This window comes from Macrosteles quadrilineatus, unplaced genomic scaffold (assembly GCF_028750875.1).
Source record: "Macrosteles quadrilineatus isolate MER2022 unplaced genomic scaffold, UCM_ALF_1.0 Scaffold_4__1_contigs__length_99947679, whole genome shotgun sequence".
NCBI classification, from domain to species: Eukaryota; Metazoa; Arthropoda; class Insecta; order Hemiptera; family Cicadellidae; genus Macrosteles; species Macrosteles quadrilineatus.
Window position 1 is genome coordinate 17001895 of NW_026542597.1, and position 24118 is coordinate 17026012.

Below are 24118 nucleotides of genomic sequence, written 5' to 3' on the forward strand. Positions count from 1 at the left end.
ACACTAAGATGAGGATTAGGTAGGAAATTATTATTAACTTATGAATAACGAATGAGTGAAAAGTCATTATTGTTGAGTGTTTAAGAATCGATTATGGTGTGTATGATACAATTTGCCATGATTTAGTTCAATTACTTTGTTGGCTACATTTGCTTGGTGAGTATTTTTCTAAACCATGATAGCCTAGGCTATTCCTTTCAAGAAAACATTTGTAAGGCTCGACCCAAATTCAGTTGACGTTTTTAATGTATTTAATATTTTCCAAACGAAATAAGATAGGCCATTGATAAGATAGGCTATTATTGTACAGGTTATGAAGACTAAATTTCAAATTACCTACCTTACTTGCACTCCACCAAAGTTGTGTTTTTTTTTTGCGACAAAACATTGGTAGATATCTGACTTCATCATAATATCAAACTAAAACTATTGTCAATCGATAACTCCTCTACTATTGATAGTCATAGATAATTTCATATATTTTAACCATAGATAACCTGGGTGACAGGCCGAAAGCATATTTTCCCCTTTTTTGAGATAAAGAGCATTTGAAGGTAACTAACCTCTTCCTAAACCTAATCACAAAACCCAATTCAGTCTGGGTGGGAGCAGTGATTTCCCCTATTTTTCTAGCTTATTTATTGCAGATTCTCTGTGGAACTGTACCCTAATTATTGGCTACTGAACAAAACTAATAGCCACATACGTATGGGTAAACTGGGTTGAAAGTAGTTTGGGTAGAATATGCAATAGGCCTAGGTACTTAAATAACTATTAACTTACTGGTGTTAGATTTGAGTTAGGTAACTTACTTGGTTTGGGCTTAATAGGAGCTCATTAGAGTCCGTAATTAATTCAGATATAACTGTCTTAATTCAGTTGTATTGAGGACGTTTATTTTTTTGATTTAAGTTAGATACCTCATGACATTTTTTAAAATGTTTATTTTATGAGGTACTGGCATCATCTGACACATCCCTAAAACTGCTGGATGAGTTATGTCGTATTTTTGACATTGTTGGGGACTGACCCAAACAGTTGTTGGACTAGTCAATGGTTGGCATTGGCATAATGGGCTTTGGTGTGAAGTGGTGGATTTCATTTCCGGGATAGACTAAGTTATACACCAACATTAAGTTTATCCTGTGATTTGAACCGCATTTCATTGAAGCTTTTGTTTTTAAATGCCACTTTTGTGGACACTGAAACTTGAAAAAAAACCAAAACCTAAATAAAACTTAACCATACAGGTTAATTAAAAAAAAAATTCTATATGCCTAGACCCCTGCTATATCATAAGTAATTGATAATTTGGCATCATTCAGCCACATGGACCATGATGTTAATATTTGTAAGTTGAACCAAAGATTTGGTTTTGTTAAATATTTTTTGTTAAAGCCATTACTTATTAATCTTTTTAAATTGTAGTGTAACGGTCGGTATTCCTCTTGGAATACCACCGCTACTTTGGGTGACGTAGCTCAGGAATGAAACTCAGCACTCGCTTACAAAACCCAACTTTATTAATTACTCAAAACAACACAAAGAACACAAAGCTAAACCAACAATCAAAAAGGTAGAGTAGACTGACACTGTCTAAATAAGTTAGTAACTTAAACCCCAATTTGGAAAAGACTCTAAACCCCAATTTTGAAAACCCTTTACATTGTCTTACCCAGATCCCCCAGCAGGACCCTGTCCTCCGGTGCACCTCACAAACACTACCCACCAAAACTGACCCCCTGATCAAGTGCACTGGCCTACTTAAAGCAACAGCCTTCAGTAGGTCAGCACAACAAGTTATTGTTTAACAACACTACCAGCCTACTCACACAACATTGCCAAACACTTCCTCTTTACAATATTTGACCCTCCTATTACATCCCCCCATTTCCTCCAGACGATGTCCCCAGCGTCTCAACTACATAGATACATCCACTCAGAAAAAAAAAAATTAATAACCAAAACTGATTAAAATCTTTTAAAATTGTACCTAAACAAAATCAAAATAAGGTTTAGGAGGGGAAGAACTGACCAACTGTTTGCTGACTTCCTCAGCAGTTGCGTTGATAAAGCCTCCTCGAACAGTCGTTGGTCTTCAGATGTTTGACCACAGCCATGTCTTCTGCGATGTCTCCCACTTCGGTGTCTATAGTCTGTAGTCCATCCAGCGTTCCTTGACAGCATTGATGATGAATCGACTTTGGTTGACAATGATGTTGGACTGCTTTTGCCATTGATTGAGTGTACTGCAGCCTGAAGTTCTCCTCTTCTTAAAAGCCCTTGCCCCCAGCTGCGTTTCCCCAGTTTTCATTGAGTTTGACAAAGTCTCTTCCTCCGATCACAATGTTGAAGATAACAGGGCAAATCATGAAGTTCTTGTAGCCTTGTCTACAGTTGGTCAGTGGGGATGGGTAAATAGGAAGCCTACACAAACATATAACTCACAACAAATACAACATATAATTTATAAAAAAACCCTAGACTTTTAAAGAAATTCTCAAACTCACATTAAGAACAAAACAAAACAACCAACATTGAAACAAAAATTATTGAAACTAAGGGAAGTGTTTGGAATGTGTTACCTTAACAAATCATTGGCCTCTACGATTAAACAACAAAACATTATAAATAATTTCAGATTGATTTACTTTAAATTCTTCAAATATAACCTTTTTCAAAGCATTTAAAACAATAAATGATGGAACAGTCTTTCATTTCTAGTATAATTTAATTTAATTCTGAATAAACAAAAATATTCAATTTGTCTCCCATTAAAGTCCCTGATAATTAAAAATCTAAACAACAAAATATATCTCAATAAAATATTCTTTTAATACATAATCCGTCTGTGTCTTTAAATTTTGTGAGACTATTAAATTCACTAAAGGACACTATTGCAACGTTTAAAACATTATTTCCCAATACAGTTGCCACCTTTGTGAAATATGATACAATTTATCTCTAAAATAGTATAAACAAAGAAAAAACAAAACAAAATCATCTTCCAATAAAATTAGACTTTCCCATAGCATTTTTAAAACACAAACACAATTTATAATTGTCAAAATAATAGTTTAAAATGTTCAAACTACCCCATTCAATATAGCTTACATAATTTATGTTTAAAAGTTTACCAACATTTTGGTCATTTCTCCTCATAACATTGAGTGAAATTATGTTTGCTTCCATATTAAAAACAAGTTAAATTTTAGCTTCAATGTGTTATTTCAAAAATGCACTTAAAAATGGCATATATAATTTCCCAATGAAATTGCATAACAAAAGGTTGCTGGAAAAAATGATTTGGGCCCAAATCGTTACAATCTAACCCGTAAGCAAAACCAATTTCCCTTTTAAAATTTCTCCAACAATCGTATCACCTGTAAAAACAAAAATTTGTTCCCAAAATAAAACATTCATGCATTGCTGATTTCCCAAAGCAAACTCTAGAGCATCAGTATTAAAAGGTAAACAGTGTAACACAACACGGTCAGCACTCAGCAAGGTCAGGTCACAGAGAGGCCATTTACACCACGCTCAGCATTCCTCAGCCTACAAACATGCTGACTACTCTCACCGCAACTTTGCTCGTGCTATACTCTGAAATATCAACATGAACACCTACTCTAATCATTAACAGTATTAACCATTTGTAAAAATCCCCATCTGAAAAAAATATATTACTATCAAATTAAAGTTTAAGCTCAAATATATTTCTAAAACAGTACACCATAATACACTATAAATAATTAACTATCCCTCAAACTACTTCTACAAAATATAATATATTGATCCATTATTCACTGCATCTACCGCGCATAAAGAGCTGAAACAGACTAGTTTGACAACATGTGTCTGCCACATTATTCGCACAATATACACTTTAGAGTGTAGAAATAGCAGGTCTGCAACCACAGAATCTCATAATCAAGAAACGTGGGAACTACAAGATCCCAGATTCAACACAAATTTAACCAGGCAAATACACACACTTGTGCACAGCAAACAACATCTGAAACACACATTACACATGTGCATCCAGCACAGGACAAATAAAAACCTTGTGCAGCTAGCACTTAGCATAAAGTAAAAAAGTACCTCGTGCACTCAGCACGTAACACAAATTCATCTTGTGCTCCCAGCACATAACAAAAGTAAACCCTGTGCATCCAGCACAACTCATAATACCTCGTGCATCCAGCACGTAACATTTAACAGCCATGTGCACTCAGCACATAACGCAAAACTCTCGTGCTTCCAAACACGATACACAATAAACTCAATGAACACATATCGAACTCACGTGCAACCCGCACATGACGCATAGAACACTCGTGTAACCGAACACGAACACATATCGAACTCACGTGCAACCCGCACATGACGCATAGAACACTCGTGTAACCCAACACGAACTCATATCGAACTCACGTGCAACCCGCACATGTCGCTTAGAACACTCGTGTAACCAAACACGAACACATATCGAACTAACGTGCAACCCGCACATGACACATAGACTCACATAAAATAACACTGAAAACTTCACATTTACGGCATTCCAGCCCTTCACTGCTGTCCCAAAAAACACTAAACCCCCAAATAGAACTGATTAAAAACTGCACCAAAGTGGTGATTACAAATAAAAAAAAAAATATATTCAAAAAACCAAAATTTTTCTGCACTAAAAGAACCCCAAAAATTAAAGCCAATTATTTTGCCCAAGAGGTACCAAGATCGAAGTTTTGTAAAAAAAATTACAAAACTCCCGGCGCTTCCATCACCTTTTAACGGTCGTTTCCCCCTTGGAATACCACCGCTACTTTGGGTGACGTAGCTCAGGAATGAAACTCAGCACTCGCTTACAAAACCCAACTTTATTAATTACTCAAAACAACACAAAGAACACAAAGCTAAACCAACAATCAAAAAGGTAGAGTAGACTGACACTGTATAAATAAGTTAGTAACTTAAACCCCAATTTGGAAAAGACTCTAAACCCCAATTTTGAAAACCCTTTACATTGTCTTACCTGGACCCAAGGCCAAGGGCCTTGGGCTCCAGCTCCCCCAGCAGGACCCTGTCCTCCGGTGCACCTCACAAACACTACCCACCAAAACTGACCCCCTGATCAAGTGCACTGGCCTACTTAAAGCAACAGCCTTCAGTAGGTCAGCACAACAAGTTATTGTTTAACAACACTACCAGCCTACTCACACAACATTGCCAAACACTTCCTCTTTACAATATTTGACCCTCCTATTACATCCCCCCATTTCCTCCAGACGATGTCCCCAGCGTCTCAACTACATAGATACATCCACTCAGAAAAAAAAAAATTAATAACCAAAACTGATTAAAATCTTTTAAAATTGTACCTAAACAAAATCAAAATAAGGTTTAGGAGGGGAAGAACTGACCAACTGTTTGCTGACTTCCTCAGCAGTTGCGTTGATAAAGCCTCCTCGAACAGTCGTTGGTCTTCAGATGTTTGACCACAGCCATGTCTTCTGCGATGTCTCCCACTTCGGTGTCTATAGTCTGTAGTCCATCCAGCGTTCCTTGACAGCATTGATGATGAATCGACTTTGGTTGACAATGATGTTGGACTGCTTTTGCCATTGATTGAGTGTACTGCAGCCTGAAGTTCTCCTCTTCTTAAAAGCCCTTGCCCCCAGCTGCGTTTCCCCAGTTTTCATTGAGTTTGACAAAGTCTCTTCCTCCGATCACAATGTTGAAGATAACAGGGCAAATCATGAAGTTCTTGTAGCCTTGTCTACAGTTGGTCAGTGGGGATGGGTAAATAGGAAGCCTACACAAACATATAACTCACAACAAATACAACATATAATTTATAAAAAAACCCTAGACTTTTAAAGAAATTCTCAAACTCACATTAAGAACAAAACAAAACAACCAACATTGAAACAAAAATTATTGAAACTAAGGGAAGTGTTTGGAATGTGTTACCTTAACAAATCATTGGCCTCTACGATTAAACAACAAAACATTATAAATAATTTCAGATTGATTTACTTTAAATTCTTCAAATATAACCTTTTTCAAAGCATTTAAAACAATAAATGATGGAACAGTCTTTCATTTCTAGTATAATTTAATTTAATTCTGAATAAACAAAAATATTCAATTTGTCTCCCATTAAAGTCCCTGATAATTAAAAATCTAAACAACAAAATATATCTCAATAAAATATTCTTTTAATACATAATCCGTCTGTGTCTTTAAATTTTGTGAGACTATTAAATTCACTAAAGGACACTATTGCAACGTTTAAAACATTATTTCCCAATACAGTTGCCACCTTTGTGAAATATGATACAATTTATCTCTAAAATAGTATAAACAAAGAAAAAACAAAACAAAATCATCTTCCAATAAAATTAGACTTTCCCATAGCATTTTTAAAACACAAACACAATTTATAATTGTCAAAATAATAGTTTAAAATGTTCAAACTACCCCATTCAATATAGCTTACATAATTTATGTTTAAAAGTTTACCAACATTTTGGTCATTTCTCCTCATAACATTGAGTGAAATTATGTTTGCTTCCATATTAAAAACAAGTTAAATTTTAGCTTCAATGTGTTATTTCAAAAATGCACTTAAAAATGGCATATATAATTTCCCAATGAAATTGCATAACAAAAGGTTGCTGGAAAAAATGATTTGGGCCCAAATCGTTACAATCTAACCCGTAAGCAAAACCAATTTCCCTTTTAAAATTTCTCCAACAATCGTATCACCTGTAAAAACAAAAATTTGTTCCCAAAATAAAACATTCATGCATTGCTGATTTCCCAAAGCAAACTCTAGAGCATCAGTATTAAAAGGTAAACAGTGTAACACAACACGGTCAGCACTCAGCAAGGTCAGGTCACAGAGAGGCCATTTACACCACGCTCAGCATTCCTCAGCCTACAAACATGCTGACTACTCTCACCGCAACTTTGCTCGTGCTATACTCTGAAATATCAACATGAACACCTACTCTAATCATTAACAGTATTAACCATTTGTAAAAATCCCCATCTGAAAAAAATATATTACTATCAAATTAAAGTTTAAGCTCAAATATATTTCTAAAACAGTACACCATAATACACTATAAATAATTAACTATCCCTCAAACTACTTCTACAAAATATAATATATTGATCCATTATTCACTGCATCTACCGCGCATAAAGAGCTGAAACAGACTAGTTTGACAACATGTGTCTGCCACATTATTCGCACAATATACACTTTAGAGTGTAGAAATAGCAGGTCTGCAACCACAGAATCTCATAATCAAGAAACGTGGGAACTACAAGATCCCAGATTCAACACAAATTTAACCAGGCAAATACACACACTTGTGCACAGCAAACAACATCTGAAACACACATTACACATGTGCATCCAGCACAGGACAAATAAAAACCTTGTGCAGCTAGCACTTAGCATAAAGTAAAAAAGTACCTCGTGCACTCAGCACGTAACACAAATTCATCTTGTGCTCCCAGCACATAACAAAAGTAAACCCTGTGCATCCAGCACAACTCATAATACCTCGTGCATCCAGCACGTAACATTTAACAGCCATGTGCACTCAGCACATAACGCAAAACTCTCGTGCTTCCAAACACGATACACAATAAACTCAATGAACACATATCGAACTCACGTGCAACCCGCACATGACGCATAGAACACTCGTGTAACCGAACACGAACACATATCGAACTCACGTGCAACCCGCACATGACGCATAGAACACTCGTGTAACCCAACACGAACTCATATCGAACTCACGTGCAACCCGCACATGTCGCTTAGAACACTCGTGTAACCAAACACGAACACATATCGAACTAACGTGCAACCCGCACATGACACATAGACTCACATAAAATAACACTGAAAACTTCACATTTACGGCATTCCAGCCCTTCACTGCTGTCCCAAAAAACACTAAACCCCCAAATAGAACTGATTAAAAACTGCACCAAAGTGGTGATTACAAATAAAAAAAAAAATATATTCAAAAAACCAAAATTTTTCTGCACTAAAAGAACCCCAAAAATTAAAGCCAATTATTTTGCCCAAGAGGTACCAAGATCGAAGTTTTGTAAAAAAAATTACAAAACTCCCGGCGCTTCCATCACCTTTTAACGGTCGTTTCCCCCTTGGAATACCACCGCTACTTTGGGTGACGTAGCTCAGGAATGAAACTCAGCACTCGCTTACAAAACCCAACTTTATTAATTACTCAAAACAACACAAAGAACACAAAGCTAAACCAACAATCAAAAAGGTAGAGTAGACTGACACTGTATAAATAAGTTAGTAACTTAAACCCCAATTTGGAAAAGACTCTAAACCCCAATTTTGAAAACCCTTTACATTGTCTTACCTGGACCCAAGGCCAAGGGCCTTGGGCTCCAGCTCCCCCAGCAGGACCCTGTCCTCCGGTGCACCTCACAAACACTACCCACCAAAACTGACCCCCTGATCAAGTGCACTGGCCTACTTAAAGCAACAGCCTTCAGTAGGTCAGCACAACAAGTTATTGTTTAACAACACTACCAGCCTACTCACACAACATTGCCAAACACTTCCTCTTTACAATATTTGACCCTCCTATTACAGTAGGTTTAGAACAATAGTTGCTTCAGTAGTTGGGCTACAGTATAGTTACACTTCTCTGTAATGGTATCCAAACCAAAACTTACTTACTTTTTGAGTTTTGAGTTATTTCCTCAGTTATGATAATTAATTTGCACTTCTTTTAGGTTCAGCAACATCATGGATATAGTAGAACCGGTACCAATCATCTTCAATTGTTAGATGGGAAAGTAAATCAACAGACAAAAAGGTTCCTGGCTTCTCTAGTATGAGGTAGGAGACAAAGAGATATTTTTTATTCATTAAGTGGAGCAAATTAAGTCAATTTAACATTAATCAAAAGAGTGACTGATATTTTGTAAACGCTCAACGTTATACATAGCGTTTGGCATTTAACATAAGAGCACCTAATTTAAGGTTTTTGCATCTCCGTAAAAATTACATTTATCGCTACAAGCCATAAACTCCTAATAAATTCCAAATAATAACTTTAAACAGAATGTTGTTTTAGTAAGATGGTCTGTCGATCATACCGGTATACCTACAGTATATATTTTAACAATAAATATAATTTATATTGCATGAAATATCTAAATAAAATGTAGTATAGTTTGTGTCAAATAGAATGACAAGCAGGCCCTTCCCATAACCACAGTTGTTATTTTGTACCTATTAATCTCAACCAGAATTTGCTGTTGAGTTCATTTAATACCACTAGCGTCTACTTGTGTGAGCCCTTCCCTCATCCCTCCCACAAACTATGCCAATTGACACGATCTACTGTAGACTATATCTTATTTGGGGTTTTATCTCTTTGATAACCAGATTGAAATGTATTTCAATAAGAAATTTTTACATGATTAAAGAATTGTGCATAAAAATAATCCAACTACTGTTGTCTTTGTCAAACATTTTAATTATCAAAACTAATTATTAGAGAAGTTTTGCATCTTCTAAAAAAAAAAATCTTTCTAAATGCAAACGCTCAACGTTAAAAAAAAGCGTTTAGTGTTCAACATATGAGGGCCTAATTTAGGCTAAAGTTTTTGCATCTCCGTCAAAATTACATTTATCGCTAACACTAAACTTAAAATGGAGCAGAGGTTTTATATTTATCAATGCTTGGAGGTTAGGATTGTGCAATATACAGGGTGTTTATAAAAAACTTTATAACTTCAAACAACCATATATCCTTTATATTCCATTTAAATCTATCAAATAACAATCAAAGTCTTGGAAATCATTTTAAGTTTGGGTGCATATAATAAGAAGTTTCCGTTACTTCGAGTATTTTCCGTTATTTGCACACAAAATCAAGTCTAAATGCCAGTTTGGACCAAACATGACCTCAAATAACACAATTTATTTTAGCAAACACTCTCCTGATTCGTTCTATTAACTTAGTTATTTTTTTTGTATTAATTTAATTGGCAAAGACACAATCCTTAACTAAGCTCCACATAAAAAAGTCACACAAGATAATATCTGATGGCCTAGGAGGACAAGAAGTTGGCCCATAATGGCCAATCCAATGGTTTAAGAATAACCTATCCAGATAATCTCAGACAAAGTCTCTCCAGTGCAAAGGAGCACTGTTCCCTTGAAAAATTAAATTGTGTTGTAATCCTTCTAGTTATGGAATAGCAAAATTCTCTAATATATCAATGGAAACATTTATACTCTGATTGTTGATGTTTCCAAACACAGGCCGTGTTTGGTCCGAACTGGAATTTAGACAATTGTTTGTGTGCAAGAAAACATATTGAAGTTGGTAAAAACTCCTTCAAATTTACAAAAACTTGAAACAATTTCCTAGACTTTGATTGTTATTTCATAGCTTTATGTGAAAAAAATTAAGGTTCTATGGTTGTTTGAAGTTGTAAAGTTTTTTTATAAGCACCCTGTACTTGGTTGTGATTGATTTTGTAGTTATAGAGATCATTTGAACTTTATCAGCTTTAGGAGCTATAACTGATCAATATCATTCCACTTTCCATTATCTTCAAAAGGGTTTTCACGTTTCACATAGAACTTCTTTTAATAACACTACAGTATTTCATAATTTAGGGTGAATCTAAAACGTTTTTTATCAATTTTGAAGAAAAGTCCAAGCAAGAAATCTAATTACACTTTAAAAATAAACTCAGCATATACTTTCAACTTAGGTTGTCTTTAATTGTGGCTTTAACAGTTCAATAAAAAACTACGATAAATCCTTTGAAATAGCGGACCCGCTATAAGTTAATGGGTAAAGGCTTATTGCTAAAAGTGTGGTTTGACCGAGGATGGAACCCGGGTCTGCTGGGTGATAGTCGGAAGCGTTAGCCATTGAGCTATGATAGCAATTATTTAACGCAAGTATTTAGTTAACGTAAGGTGCAAAAACTCTCTAATAACAAAAAGTAAATGTGAAAATTTGGTTCCAAACAATAATTGTTGAAATTATTTACTTGTACATGTTTGCAGAAGATTGTCCAGTGATTCAGTCCTCAAAGATGTCATCCAAAGGTAATTTAATAGAGGGAAAACCGCCGGTTTTATCAACCATGTCTCCTCCTACCCCCAAGCTAGCATTAAACTCTGATTTGAATGAGTTTGTTTGCGGCTGGGGTGCTGCGATCGTCAACATCACCATCACTTTTCCGCTCAACAAGATTATCTTTCGCCAGGTACGTTGATTAAAAATTATAATCACCATATTTGAATTATTTTGGTAGCCTATCTATTGTGGCTCAGATTAAATGTACTCATTGTAGATCAGCTGAAGACAACGGATAGGTTTATCCCTTTATCCAGAGGGCGGATTGATGGCCCACTAGTACTTTAACCAAAGAGAAAAGTGAAATATTTCTTGAAATAAGAGAGAATAATTTAGTTGAAGCACTCTTAATGGGTTAGCCTCTGTATCAAGATTAAAAAGGTTTAGATTACCTTTTGCGTAGCTGATCCTTGTTTTATAAATAACTACAGCTGTTTCTTGCTGCTTCAGGCTAAGAACGTTAACCTAGTTTTTGGATAAATCGTGTTTTGTGTCCAAATAATATATAAATGCTAAGCCGCTCTTGTACAATGGAACCTCGATAAGAAGACCCTCGAGTCACTCTTGATAACAAGTGAATTTTTCAAATCCCCTTGAATTTATTTTACCTCTAAACATATGTTATTGCAAACCTCAATAAGAAGTCCGCCTTGATAACCAGACTTATTTTATAATCCCCATGAGAGTCTTGTTAATCAAGGTTCTACTGTACAAAGCCAGTACTGGCCTCGTGTACAGTAGTCGCAGCTAGTCTGGGCGCGTGGCCGCGCTATGGCGGGGGGTGTAGAGGGGAGTGTTTATTGCTCATTTATAAAAACATCTGGACCACACGAGAAGCTGTCAGTGCAGCGGCTGAGTGTTGTGGGCTGTGGAGTTCTCAGGACGGCTAGTACACAAGGGTCCGCGCGCCCAGACTAACTGCAACTACTGTAAATGCGGCTTTAGAGACGTTTTGAGAAGTACAGAGTTGGCCTATTAATTATTCACAATGAATAAAATGCTGGATGTATCTTTCTCTAAAAATCTATTTATTTTTTTTCCTAGGACGCTAGGCACGAGCCTGGGATTGTTTTTCACGTTACTTAAGGCTAGACCTAGGGGTTACGGCATTATCACTTAGATCAAATCCATTCGTGACTTGGCGGGGATCGAACCCAGGACCTCAGGGACTGAAGCTCTAACCACTACGCCAGCTCGCTCCCTATCATAGGGTTGACTCAGATTTAGTTAACCTATTGAATATGATCATAAATTAACTAAACCTACTACTAAATTTAAATCAATAGCCTAAAATTAGAAATAACCATGTGGCATAAGTTCTCACGCCTTATCACCACCCTTCATTACTTGAGTTGGAGATGACTTGGCAATTAATTGTGACTTTTGACTTTGGGAATTGTAATAATCAGTCAGCAGAAGTACTGGTATGGTTACCAGCATAAACTAACCTTACCTTTGTGCTGTAAAACGTACTACAGACAACCGATAAATTCAGTTACGTGCAAAACAGCCTACCTAATTTCTACCAAAATGTCTCTGAAGACATATTTAAGGTTGGCCGTTGCACTTTTACTGGACACGGCCATTTCATAAAGCACTTACAGATAGTCAAATAGCAACGTTTTAAGCCATTACAGAATCGACCCTTGGGATGAGCAATATTACCCGTGTAGATTTTAATTTGTTTCAATATCCAGTAACCGATCAGTCTCTGCTATCTAGTTATTCATTATTTAATTAACTTGTGATTGATGATAATTAGTTAAATATGAAATTAAATTATGTCTTGATTTAATTGAGTGGTCAAAGGTCTGTTACAAAACCATACAGCCATTACACTTATCTTTGAAATAATTGGATGACAAACTTTATGTATCATTTGATAAAGAAATCTCAATCAAATATACTCAAATTATTATTTTTGGTAAAATTAAAAATTACAGTTTCCCTTTTTTGACAGTTTTAATTGATTGTTTCGACTTTCTAAAAATATAACTTTACATTCACAGCTGGTTCTATTAAAGGTTTGGCAACTAGTATAAGCCAAGTCTCGTGACTCTCACATTCTAATGGCTAATAACACCTGGCTCTGCTGGTGGCTATTGTCCAAATTATTGTCAAGTCTCCTGAGCAAGTATAACTCCGCGCAAGCCAATTTTTATTCAATATTTTTAACTCCTGTAGGGTTTTACATTTGACTGTAAAAATTACTTTACAGCAGGGGTGCCCATCCCCCCCTAGACTCATGACGCACCCCCCCCCCCCAATTGAGCAACAGCCCCCCCCCCCCACCATAAATGATGTACACAACAAATGAGAAACATTATTCCCCCGCCCAGCACTATTTGTAAAACTATAAAAGAAGTTTTATAATTTTTTTTTTAGATATTTAAAATTCAAACCCAGTTAATCTATATAAATAAAGTTATGGTTTTGTCTGTACATTGCTCAGAATTATACATATTTGGGTTATTTTTACGTTTTAAGAAGAAGTTGAAACATGTCTTATCTCAATTTATGTCAGTCTGTCACGGCCCAGAAGGCATTTTACGCAGCCTACTCTAAAGAAAACTAGAGTACCGATTATGATTCTAATGGTTTAATTGTATCTACAGGATTGGCGAGAGTGTCCTTATAGCCATTAAAATATGGCCTCACTATTTTGGAAATAAAATAACGGACGATAAAAAACCCAATTTTGTGTGAATTTCTAGTTCATTTTCTCCATGTTTACTACATACGTCATTTATGAAATACTACTCATCTGTTAAGAGAAGACGTCTTATATGAAATTACGAACAGCTGTTTTGATAAAGATTCCTTTTTCTTGCCGTCACTGATATATCTTACTAATATTATAAATGTGAAAGTTTGTTTAAAGTTCAATCACGCATTAACTAATGGACGGATTGGGCTGAAATTTGGCATGATGATAGCTCAATTAACTATATGTTCTTATCTCAAAAATCCTTTTGGGCTCCGCCCCAGTGGCTCTGTAGTTCCCCATGTTAACCTTATGAGTTATGACTAGTTATGTGAACCATATTTAAAGGGAATTAAAGAATTCAGTCAGCTGTTTCTACTAAAAAAGTTGGTTCTATTAAAGTATATATCTATTTAAGTATATATAAGTATTATAAAGTATTAAAAAGTTATAAGATTTACTAACAGGGTGCAGACCTATTATTTTTTTTACATTTATGAAAACAGCTAATTTGAACTAAGCAGCAATAAAAAACTGTGATTGGCAATGAGAACAAACTGTCAAAGTAGGATTGTTTACAGTTATGTTTATGTTTTTAATTGCATGAATAATTTGTGATATTTTGCGAATTTTTACTTTCTCCTCCTATACCATAGAATATGGAGAAAGTATTGTTAATAGTTTATTTTTCTTTATTGATCAGGTGAAGTGGTAGAACATTATGGCTATGGTAGATGTGTATTGTGTAATACTATACTATAGTATACCGTAAATTTAAAGAAGCAAATTTTATCAAACTGTGTCCTCCCCCATTGCAAACGCTAAGTTAAGAGTATAACTGCAATACTGTAAGTATTTTACACTTAAATGTCAACTCCGTATGAAGGACGGGTACTCTGCTAGTGTTTACATAAATGTTGTTTACGAATACTGTGTAGGCCCTAACCATTTCCGATCACGTTTTTAAGCAAATCCAAAACCAAGTGAGATTAATAACCGTGTGGCTTTGGCTTACATAACGGGTTTGATTATCACGGGTACTATTACTAACTACTATTACTACTACTATACTACTATTACTATCACGGGTAATATGTAACTGTAAATTAAATTAAATAACTAGCCATCATCCAGGTCGGGAACCGGAGATTCTGTGTGTATCAAGTTGTACTTGAATTTTGATTACTGGGAAAAGGGGAAAAGACCGTGAATCAGTGTTGTACAGGACTGGAAAACTTAGCTTTCTATATAAATAAAATTAGAGTTTTATAAGTCACCCCAATTCAAGGAATTTTTTATTGCTAGAACAGAATATCCATATAGCGTGCGTAATCTCTGTTTAAGAAATTGTCAGCGTCTTTCTCTTGATATAACGATCCCCTCTCCCTCCCTTTAGAAACATTACAGCTCCTTTGATGAAAATATGGAAACAACGCTTGCGTTGCGCCAACAATCGTCTGCTCCGTTTTACACTTCTGTCTGCTGTACGCTATGTTACAACAGATTTCAGATACAACAGCTGGGGAATGATGACGATATAATGCTTAGTAAACTGTGATTGAGTGATTAGTAACCATGGTAACTTTAACTTTAGTAAGACTGTGATTGGCTAATGAGTAGGCCTAAATATGGCGACTTGTTGAATTTGTGTATGAATTGAAGAGAAACCTATTAAATAACAGAAGAACAAAGAAAAAGAATAACAAGATTGTTCTCGTTACATTCTTTTTTAAGAGTGTTTTAATTATCTCTAAATATAATTTTACCCTTTTTTATTACTTATCTATCAATTCCTATGCTGTGATACAGCACCTATTGGTAGCCTATCTGTCTATCATGAACAGTACCTTATAACACTTTCTAAAGGTTCCTATAATATTTACGTTATTTAATATCAATGCAGTGTTTGGTTAGTTATTAGTTGAGTTTGAGTTAGCTATAATTTTAAACGTTGCCGTTTGTACAATTGAACAAAGATAAATTATTTTAAATTAACAATAATAATGTTATTGCACAATAATAATGATTGTGCAATATTGAATTTCGTTTATAAGAATGCAAATTGTAACGTTAATGGTTGTTTACAGCGGTGTTAAATGGGTTTAATGGGTGGTTGTTTAATTGGTTTGTCATCTGTGTTTATACTATATTGGATTAACCGTATTTTTCATTACTCCCCCTCCCTAATTAACTCAGGTAATCGAGTATCTACACAATAGTGTTAAGTATTGTAGCCTATGCTACTTGATTGTATTTTAACGAGCTTTATGTCTACAAAGCGTTCTGTGCTAAGTCGCGGTGTAGCTGGACGTGTTTGTACCACGCGTTATCTTTATCTATCTCAGCAGTTGAGCTAGCCCGTGCGCTCCCTCTTAGATCTCACGTCTTGCTAATCTTGAATAATAACTTTCTACACGAATCCTAAACCATCCTAAAATCCTATTTAACTAACTGAATTCAATAATATAACTATTGTCATTAATTAATCCACTTTCTATCAGGCGACTTCGTAATATATGTTGGATTGTCGTCACGTTGCAAATAGCTTTAGCCAACCCCCCCCCCATTTGAATTTTTTGAGCCCCCCCCCCAAGAATTTCAATGACGCAGTCTGCGTCACAGCCCCCCCTTGTGGGCACCCCTGTTTACAGTCTTGTAGTTATTATATAAAAGTTACAAGTAAAATAAATTATTAAGATTTTTTTGCTAGGCTGCAGCACAGAAGCGTTTTTACATTCCTTCAGTCTGAGATTAAGGGTTGCGGCATTATCATTTCAATAAAATCCATTAGTGATTGGCCGGATTTGAACCCTGGACTTCGGGGATCAAAGTCCCGCACCCTACCACTAAGACCAGCTTCCCATTATTGTGGGTAGCAAATCAAGTAATTTTTTTAAATTCTAGGTAGGCTACAGTTTTAAACACTGAATGTAGTAATGTGTTCCTTATCACTTTAGTTATAATTTAACTGCAAAGTTACGTGATAAAATGATAAAATCAATTTAAATTGAATAAATTTGTATGATTAAGCGATGCAGAAAAAGCATCCGCATGCGCCGTCTCACGTTTTAAAGGTTAAGCGCCCAATCAAGGGTTAAGATATTCAACTTAGACTCTCAACTTTAATATTTTATATTTGCCTGTCTGCAGATGTTACACAATGTTGGAGTTTCCGGAGCAATCAGACAAATGTCTAAGGAAGGTATTCTGTTCCTCTATCGTGGTATTCTCCCTCCTCTATGCCAGAAGTCCATCTCCACCTCGCTCATGTTCGGCATCTACGAGAACTGTCGCTCAAGGTTGGTAGATCTGGGCGTGCCCAAAGTCACCAGTACCTTCGTAGCTGCCAACATCGCAGGAACGACGGAAGCTATTCTTGCTCCCTTCGAGAGGCTACAAACTCTCATGCAGCATAGTCAATTCCACTCGGAGTTCAAGAACTCCCAGCACGCCATCAGGGTAATAGCAGTAAATTACGGTATCAAAGAATTCTATCGCGGTCTTGTTCCGATATTATTGCGAAACGGACCGTCGAACTTGTTCTTCTTCATGGCCCGAGAACAAGCAGATGCCATTTTACCTAAGGCAGATTCTTTAATTGGAAGTACAATGAAAGGATTTGTCATTGGTGCTGTGATTGGAGCAGTTGGTAGTACAGTGTTTTACCCTCTGAATGTGATCAAGGTTCACGTACAAAGTCGGCTCGGCGGGCCGTACCAATCGACATGGGGTGCTGTTCGCGAGATTTACTACGCTCGTGATGGCAGTATGCGAAAGTTTTACCGAGGAGTACATATGAATTATACCCGATCTTTCATTAGCTGGGGAATTATTAATGTTGCTTACGAGAAATTAAAAGAGCTTTTAAGTCAAGAATAGGTTAGTTTATTTGAATTTTATTTATTGTATTTCAGCTGTTTTAAGCTGTGTATATGTGAAGTATATTTTTGTTAGTTTGAATCGTACTACGCCAAATGCTGAATCTGTACATATACTTGTTCTATTATAGCCATTAGGTGTACATTTGATTATGTAATATACAGTTCATGTTCTATGAAGTTATGTGTAGTTTGAAACATTGATGTTATACGAGTGTCAATCCTATTAAATTACTAGTCCTGTATTGTGGTTTAAGAGTCGTTGGAGGCTAGCGGACATCTTGGATTATTTCAAACCGCTGTTAAATGGTTCATCCAAAAATATTTTTTCAAATACCAAAGTGATTGTATTTGAAATATTTAAGTTTAGTCTTTGAATATTTAAGTTTAGTCTTTGTTTCGTGCACTGTGAGATCAACAATTTTCTTTGAAGTTTAGTTGTTGTTTTCCAAGAGATACAGGCTAACAGCCATCTTCGATTTTCCCGCCATAAGAGCAATGTTAATTTTGTTAATTTCAAACAGCCGCTGAAGAGTTATTCACCATCTCAAAATATCTTTTCAAAAACCAAAGTGTTTGTAATTTTAATATCTAGTGCACTGTGTGATTAGAAATTTCTTTCTACTTTTCTAATCGTTTTATGAATTAAAACGTTTAGGCTCCAAGGACTCCTAATTGAAATATTAGGAATTACTCAGGCTCTACATTTTAATTGACTTGACTTTAAATTTGTTTGCTTAGATTATTAAATTGTTACCAATCAGTGCATCATAATACTGTACATTTTAATTGAATAATCACAGATTATTTCCGGGGAATGTTATGGTGTTTGCATTTTTTAAACTTCAAAATATATTTTTTCTATTTTTATTTATTTTTTTTTAACCTTGGTTTATCCACAGTTATTGTAACAAAGTCCTACTTTTACTTTTCTCATCATGAAAAAATCCTCATTTGATAAATAATGGAGGTATTAAATCTATTAATTGAAATACTAACCTGTCACTGAAAAATGATGTTATATATTTACGACTAAATACCTTGAAAATCTTAAATCATTAAAAAGACACTATAAATTTCATTACCAAAAACGTACATCTAAGAATTTAATTGTATTTGAAAATATTTAAGAGATTGAGATAATCATTTGCCTGTTGAATCAGTTGAAGTTCACAATTTGTTGTGTCTTATCAGTGCTTATATTGCGTGTTAGGTCCTCAATTAGAAACAGGTCAATGTTTGGTATTTCCTTTACTTCGATCAACACTTTATCAAACCAATCTTTGTTCAAACAAAAATATATTATCTAAAGAAAAGAAAATTGGTTGTAATCATATTTAAGATTATCTCTTTTTTAGCTCATCTGACCACACTTTCTTGAAAATGTCCTCTTAATCTTTTACATATTTACATCGCACAAATTAATTATTCCCATTAACCAGCTGATGAATATAAGTAGATTTACAGAGAGATCAGGTTCTATTTAGAAATGTTCATATTTTTACTATTCTTATTTTCTCTCAAGACCATCATGAGAAGCTTTAACAGTTGCGTTGAGATGAAGGCTGTCTGATAAGATATCAACACCAGTAAAACTTTGGGGATAAACACTAAATTTTAACTTATTTTGAAAGTTTGGACAGTTTTGAAACAATGAATAAACAACCAATGATCAATAGCATGTAAATCAACTTTTGAACCAATCGGAATTATGTAGCTGATTGGTTACAGTGATCCCCTTGCAATGAAAATGTCATCAGTAGCTTTTTGATGGTTTGAAACTGGACCCAGCTGTTCTTGATCATTGGGATTTTAATAAATGCTCCTGTCTAGTGAAACAGCTGATCTTAGTCAATAACAAAGTGACAAGGCATTACTTCATTCAACACGAGGGTTAAAATTCTCACTTCCCTTGGTGGTGTCCTTATCTCAATTTGTAACAATAAATAAAGGCCCTAGCTCAAGTGAATTTATTTGTTATCATATCTGTGTCAAATTTGGAATGTCATGTGTTATTAAGCAATTATGCTACTTAAGTCATTTTCTGTATGCTGGTATGTTCTCATTAAAAAACCTACACCATTACTTTATATGTAAGATAAAGTGATTGTTTAGCTTATATGAATTGCCTATTTTGTTATTAAAATGTTAATAAATGTTTTTATCAAAATGTTTGACCTGTAACATTTTATGTGTTAGCCTCTGAATGACTTGTCCTGAATCACTAAATCCTGAGAAAGCCTTTACAATGGACAATTTATTTTCTATTGTATTCCTAATTTTCAAACTAGCCAGAAAAACAAGTTAGTAAGACCGAAAAGAATTTTGTTCGAAGTAACACAGTTTATGCATCATGTGACAAATGGATGAACACAACATTGTCTCGTCTACTGATTTGAATTTTTATATTGTTATTAACGAAGTAATTAATCTGTTTGGGCAATTTAATAAATAATATATTAAAAAATAATCCAGCCTACAATCCAGAGATCAAGAGGAAAATAAAGTTGTTATATGCTACTTTACAAAAGGCTGATTCAAAATGTAAACCACACATGCAAGAAGAGGATGTTATGTAAATTTTAGCCCAATTAAAAAGCATAACAATAATTTTGTGCTTATCTTTCTAAGATTGTGTAGATGTAAACACTGTAATTTTATTTATATAGATAATTACAAGACAAATAAATCGAAATTTACAGATATTACTAAAAATGTTGATTCTTTCAATATATATATTGGATGCCTGCTCCATCTTTGAATTCTCGAGCATTTTATTGTATAGATGCATTTTCAAGTTTAAATATTGAATGTAACAGCAACTTTTTAAGTTTAAAATCGATCATGTTTCATAAACTAATCAGTCCATGATAGTCGTAAATCGTAATTATTATTATAACTGCATGAGATAAGACAGAGACTGTAGTAGAAGAAATCAAGGACTTGCGCCAAATTCTCAAGAAATTCAGAAATGGGATTTTGTACAGTTCACTTGTTTCGAACCTTTTAATCACATGACATTTATTTAAGTTACAGAAATGTAAAAAAACAATATTCACATTTATTACATTATTATAGTACTAATTACCGACAACAGATAAACATGAGTATTCAATACTGATAAATAATACATTATGTAACATTGATCTTAGCTTTGGTCAAAGTTTGTTTAAGTTCATTCTTAGATTGAGTTAAAAAAGAGAGAACAGGAATGTTCAAAGTTCAAACAAAATTAAAATATTACTAGCAATTACCCCCCCCCCCCTTAAGTTTGTGTTTGAACAGTAGGCCTAACCTATTTGTATCGTAGCTTTATAGGAACTAAAAAAGATAGTTTTGCAACATCACAACGAAAACCCCCAATCATTTTTAAAACAACAGTTTGAGATCTAGAAAATTATAACTCATCGTGTAATGCAGTTTTAAACCCTTGAAGGATATTAAGTCTATGTTGTAATTCTTCTTTTTTCTCTTTACTGACTTTTCCTTTCAGTAAATTGTCTACTCTCGCATGTTCACTGTTTAAAAATTCATCCCCTTTTTCTATTACTTTTCTCATTATTTTGACATAAACCTCTGCATACTTTTGTTCTTGATTACCCTTTGCGTTATCCCAAAGGTCTTCAGCTCTTCGAAGAAGTTTTTTCTTCTCTTCTGCATTATTTTCTGTCGAGAATTTAGCTGCTATCTCGTCAAAATCCTTAAGACATCCTGTGCAACCGATGTAAACCCCGGATTTTGAACGGATGAATTTCTTTAAGTTATCCGCTGTAAAATCTTCTGTTTTAACAAAATCAGATGGCTCGGGCTTTCCTTGTACGAACAGTTTGACAACTGGATAATCATCCTTTTCTGCTCCATATTTCTTCGCTAGATCTGTGTTTTCTTTTTCTCCGTAGTCTTTTACAGCAACCTCTACCACAAGAAGGTCATCAACATTAGAGCTGGCTTCACACACTTTCTCATACTCCTCTTGTTTGGGGCCATATGGATAGGCAGCATCAAACTTTACAAGGGTCGCTTTAAATTTTGAAGCTACCTGCAACATACGTTAGACCCTGTTATTGCTTTAAGTAACTTTTTTTTTGCAGAATCGGCATATTATGCAATGTGGCAATACTGTATAACTTGCTGTATTTAAAAAAAAATAGTTCAATATCAAACCTAACTTGTTATCAAGAAATGAATTGACAGAACTGTTATGTAGGCATATAGCTTCACCAATTAGATTGATTGATATTTATGTATTGACCAGCGATATTTACAACTGGATTTGATAACAAACAATAAAATAAAATTACAACAATAAAATTTGGCAGAGAACCTAACTTATATTAATTAAATTATCAGATAGGACTAAAATTTGCATTCACTATAAATATTGATTACTATTTTTAATTCAATGTTAATATTGGTTTTATGTTATTGTTATGGGTCTATTTCATAAAAAGCTACCTACCACTCTAGAATAGTGCACTGCTCCATATAGGATAGATTAGTTTATATCAGTTTATTACATAGTTACAAATGGAGGTCTTTGTAAATTTATATCATTAACAAATTACACAACAAATTTAAACTACGAGAGGCCTATGTTATTATCAAAAACTAAACTAAGCAAAACTGAGCTAAGCTAACCTACCTAACAACTTAACCGCTGCAGGACAGTGTAAAATATTCTTTAAAAGACCCTATGGCTTAAAGAGTTCTATGAAATATGCATTCAATATAATAAGTTAAGTTATTGAGAGTGAAAACAATATTTCATACGATATGCATCAAACTAATATTTCATTTGATAATAAATTGTAGGTTCTTTGCAGAAAAGTACCCTGCAATTCGATCAAGTGTTTGAGTTAGGTTTTTACCCGTAACATAGATTAAGTTTAAGTTGGTCACTCTTGAGAACATTAAGATATGACATGATCATAAAGAGTAGTCATGGATTGAGACTGAGTTATTGAAAATACCAATAGTTTTTAGTCCAACGTTTATTAAAAATACGATGGAGTCGGATATCAGCGAGAGGTTCCCATCCAGTAGGTCTGGCCTACCAGCAAAAACTGAGTTGGAATTTAAATAAGCCTATAGAAATAGCTGGAAGCGAGCTGGTCTAGTGGCAGAGAGCGGGGTATCGGTACCCAAGGTCCCGGGTTAAAATCCCCCAATTACAAATGGATTATTTCTGTGAATAAGTTAATGTAACAACCCTCTAGGACTAGCCCAAAGTAGAACTATTGTGTAAAATACTTTCGGGCCAGAACATAGCGTCCTAGGATGTGAAGGTGGGACAAAAAAAATGGAACAGCCTAAATAATGATAATCAAATAAAAAGACAGTCCACTCTGTGTCTTCTAGGTTATGTATTGCTCTACCTAACCATAAATCCATACTGGTATCTATTATAATTACAAATAATATGGCTGAGATTGCTACGATTTTTCTGGATCTGGATACTAAGCCTACATAAATCTAAAATTTGTGATTGTGTTTTACCTTTTCAAATGAAAATGAATCCAATTGAACACAACCTTTGGCTGAAACATAGTTGATAATTGTAATGAAGGCGAATACTACTGTCAAATGGACATACGGTTTCATAATTGAGCACCTCTTTGTCAGGAAAACAACTTCCACAAAACTTATAACAACCAATAATAAATTGAAACTACTAAGTAATTCTTATCAGCTCGCCGGTACGACACTGTAAACGATTTTGACGTTTGATCGTGGCGTTGTATGATTTGTTGTCTGTTTTAAACACCACAGCCTTCATAATCAAAAGTACAGTATTCTCAAAACTGTATCCTTAGTTGTCACAGCAGTACTATACTTTGTACACATAATTAGGCTTTTTGATTTTTATGCAATAAGTATACATCAGCCGATATTTGCTTTATGTATACTTTACTTTAGTAATATTCATAATTATTGGCCTTCATCAATGACCTGGGAGAGAGAATAGACTGCATCTGGTTATTACAATAAAAACACACAAAACAAGACAACACGTCCAGCATAATACCATTGATAAAACTGTTTTATCTATGATAATGCTGAATAATAATATAAAACTGTCCATTTGCATGGTAGGCAGGCAAAATATCGCACAAAAAATTAATTGCCCCTCACCAGATTGTCCTCAACTACGGCATTTTCATCAAGTCTTCCAAAGCAGTCTTGAATACCCAGTCGTCCATCTCAAATACTGAAAGGGAGTTTGTCAAAAAAAGATTGACGTGTTGAATGAATTTAGTGCCACTTCGGCTTTTCAGATGTAAACCAATTATAGAGATTTGTTTTTGTTTAACTAACTTACGGTGGTGTATCTGCTTCTGATAAAGCTTCTGGAGCAGGATATC

General features: G+C 34.7%; 2 protein-coding genes across 2 annotated transcripts; one reads left to right on the top strand and one right to left on the bottom strand.

The window, feature by feature from the left end:
- On the top strand, window positions 1-20342 carry LOC128992178 (mitochondrial nicotinamide adenine dinucleotide transporter SLC25A51-like). The gene is made up of 4 exons (XM_054415628.1): window positions 1-156; window positions 8803-8908; window positions 11102-11304; window positions 17029-20342. The coding sequence occupies exons 3-4, from the start codon at window positions 11131-11133 to the stop codon at window positions 17755-17757; spliced, it is 903 nt and encodes a 300-aa protein (XP_054271603.1). The 5' UTR covers window positions 1-156; window positions 8803-8908; window positions 11102-11130; the 3' UTR covers window positions 17758-20342.
- A 203-nt stretch (window positions 20343-20545) lies between these two features.
- On the bottom strand, window positions 20546-23463 carry LOC128992478 (endoplasmic reticulum resident protein 29-like). Its single transcript, XM_054416067.1, has 2 exons — window positions 23253-23463; window positions 20546-21795 (listed from the first exon to the last, which is right to left on the bottom strand). Exons 1-2 carry the CDS (start codon window positions 23355-23357, stop codon window positions 21154-21156), a joined length of 747 nt encoding a protein of 248 aa, XP_054272042.1. The 5' UTR covers window positions 23358-23463; the 3' UTR covers window positions 20546-21153.
- Between the last annotated feature and the right edge of the window lie 655 nt (window positions 23464-24118).

Bases quoted from the DNA above. Each gene is read 5' to 3' on its own strand.
- LOC128992178 (XM_054415628.1), top strand. From the start codon at position 11,131: ATGTCATCCAAAGGTAATTTAATAGAGGGAAAACCGCCGGTTTTATCA. The intron at 11,305-17,028 runs GTACGTTGATTA...GCCTGTCTGCAG, and splicing joins ACAAGATTATCTTTCGCCAG to ATGTTACACAATGTTGGAGT.
- LOC128992478 (XM_054416067.1), bottom strand. From the start codon at position 23,357: ATGAAACCGTATGTCCATTTGACAGTAGTATTCGCCTTCATTACAATT. The intron at 21,796-23,252 runs GTAAAACACAAT...CGTATGTTGCAG, and splicing joins ATTCATTTTCATTTGAAAAG to GTAGCTTCAAAATTTAAAGC.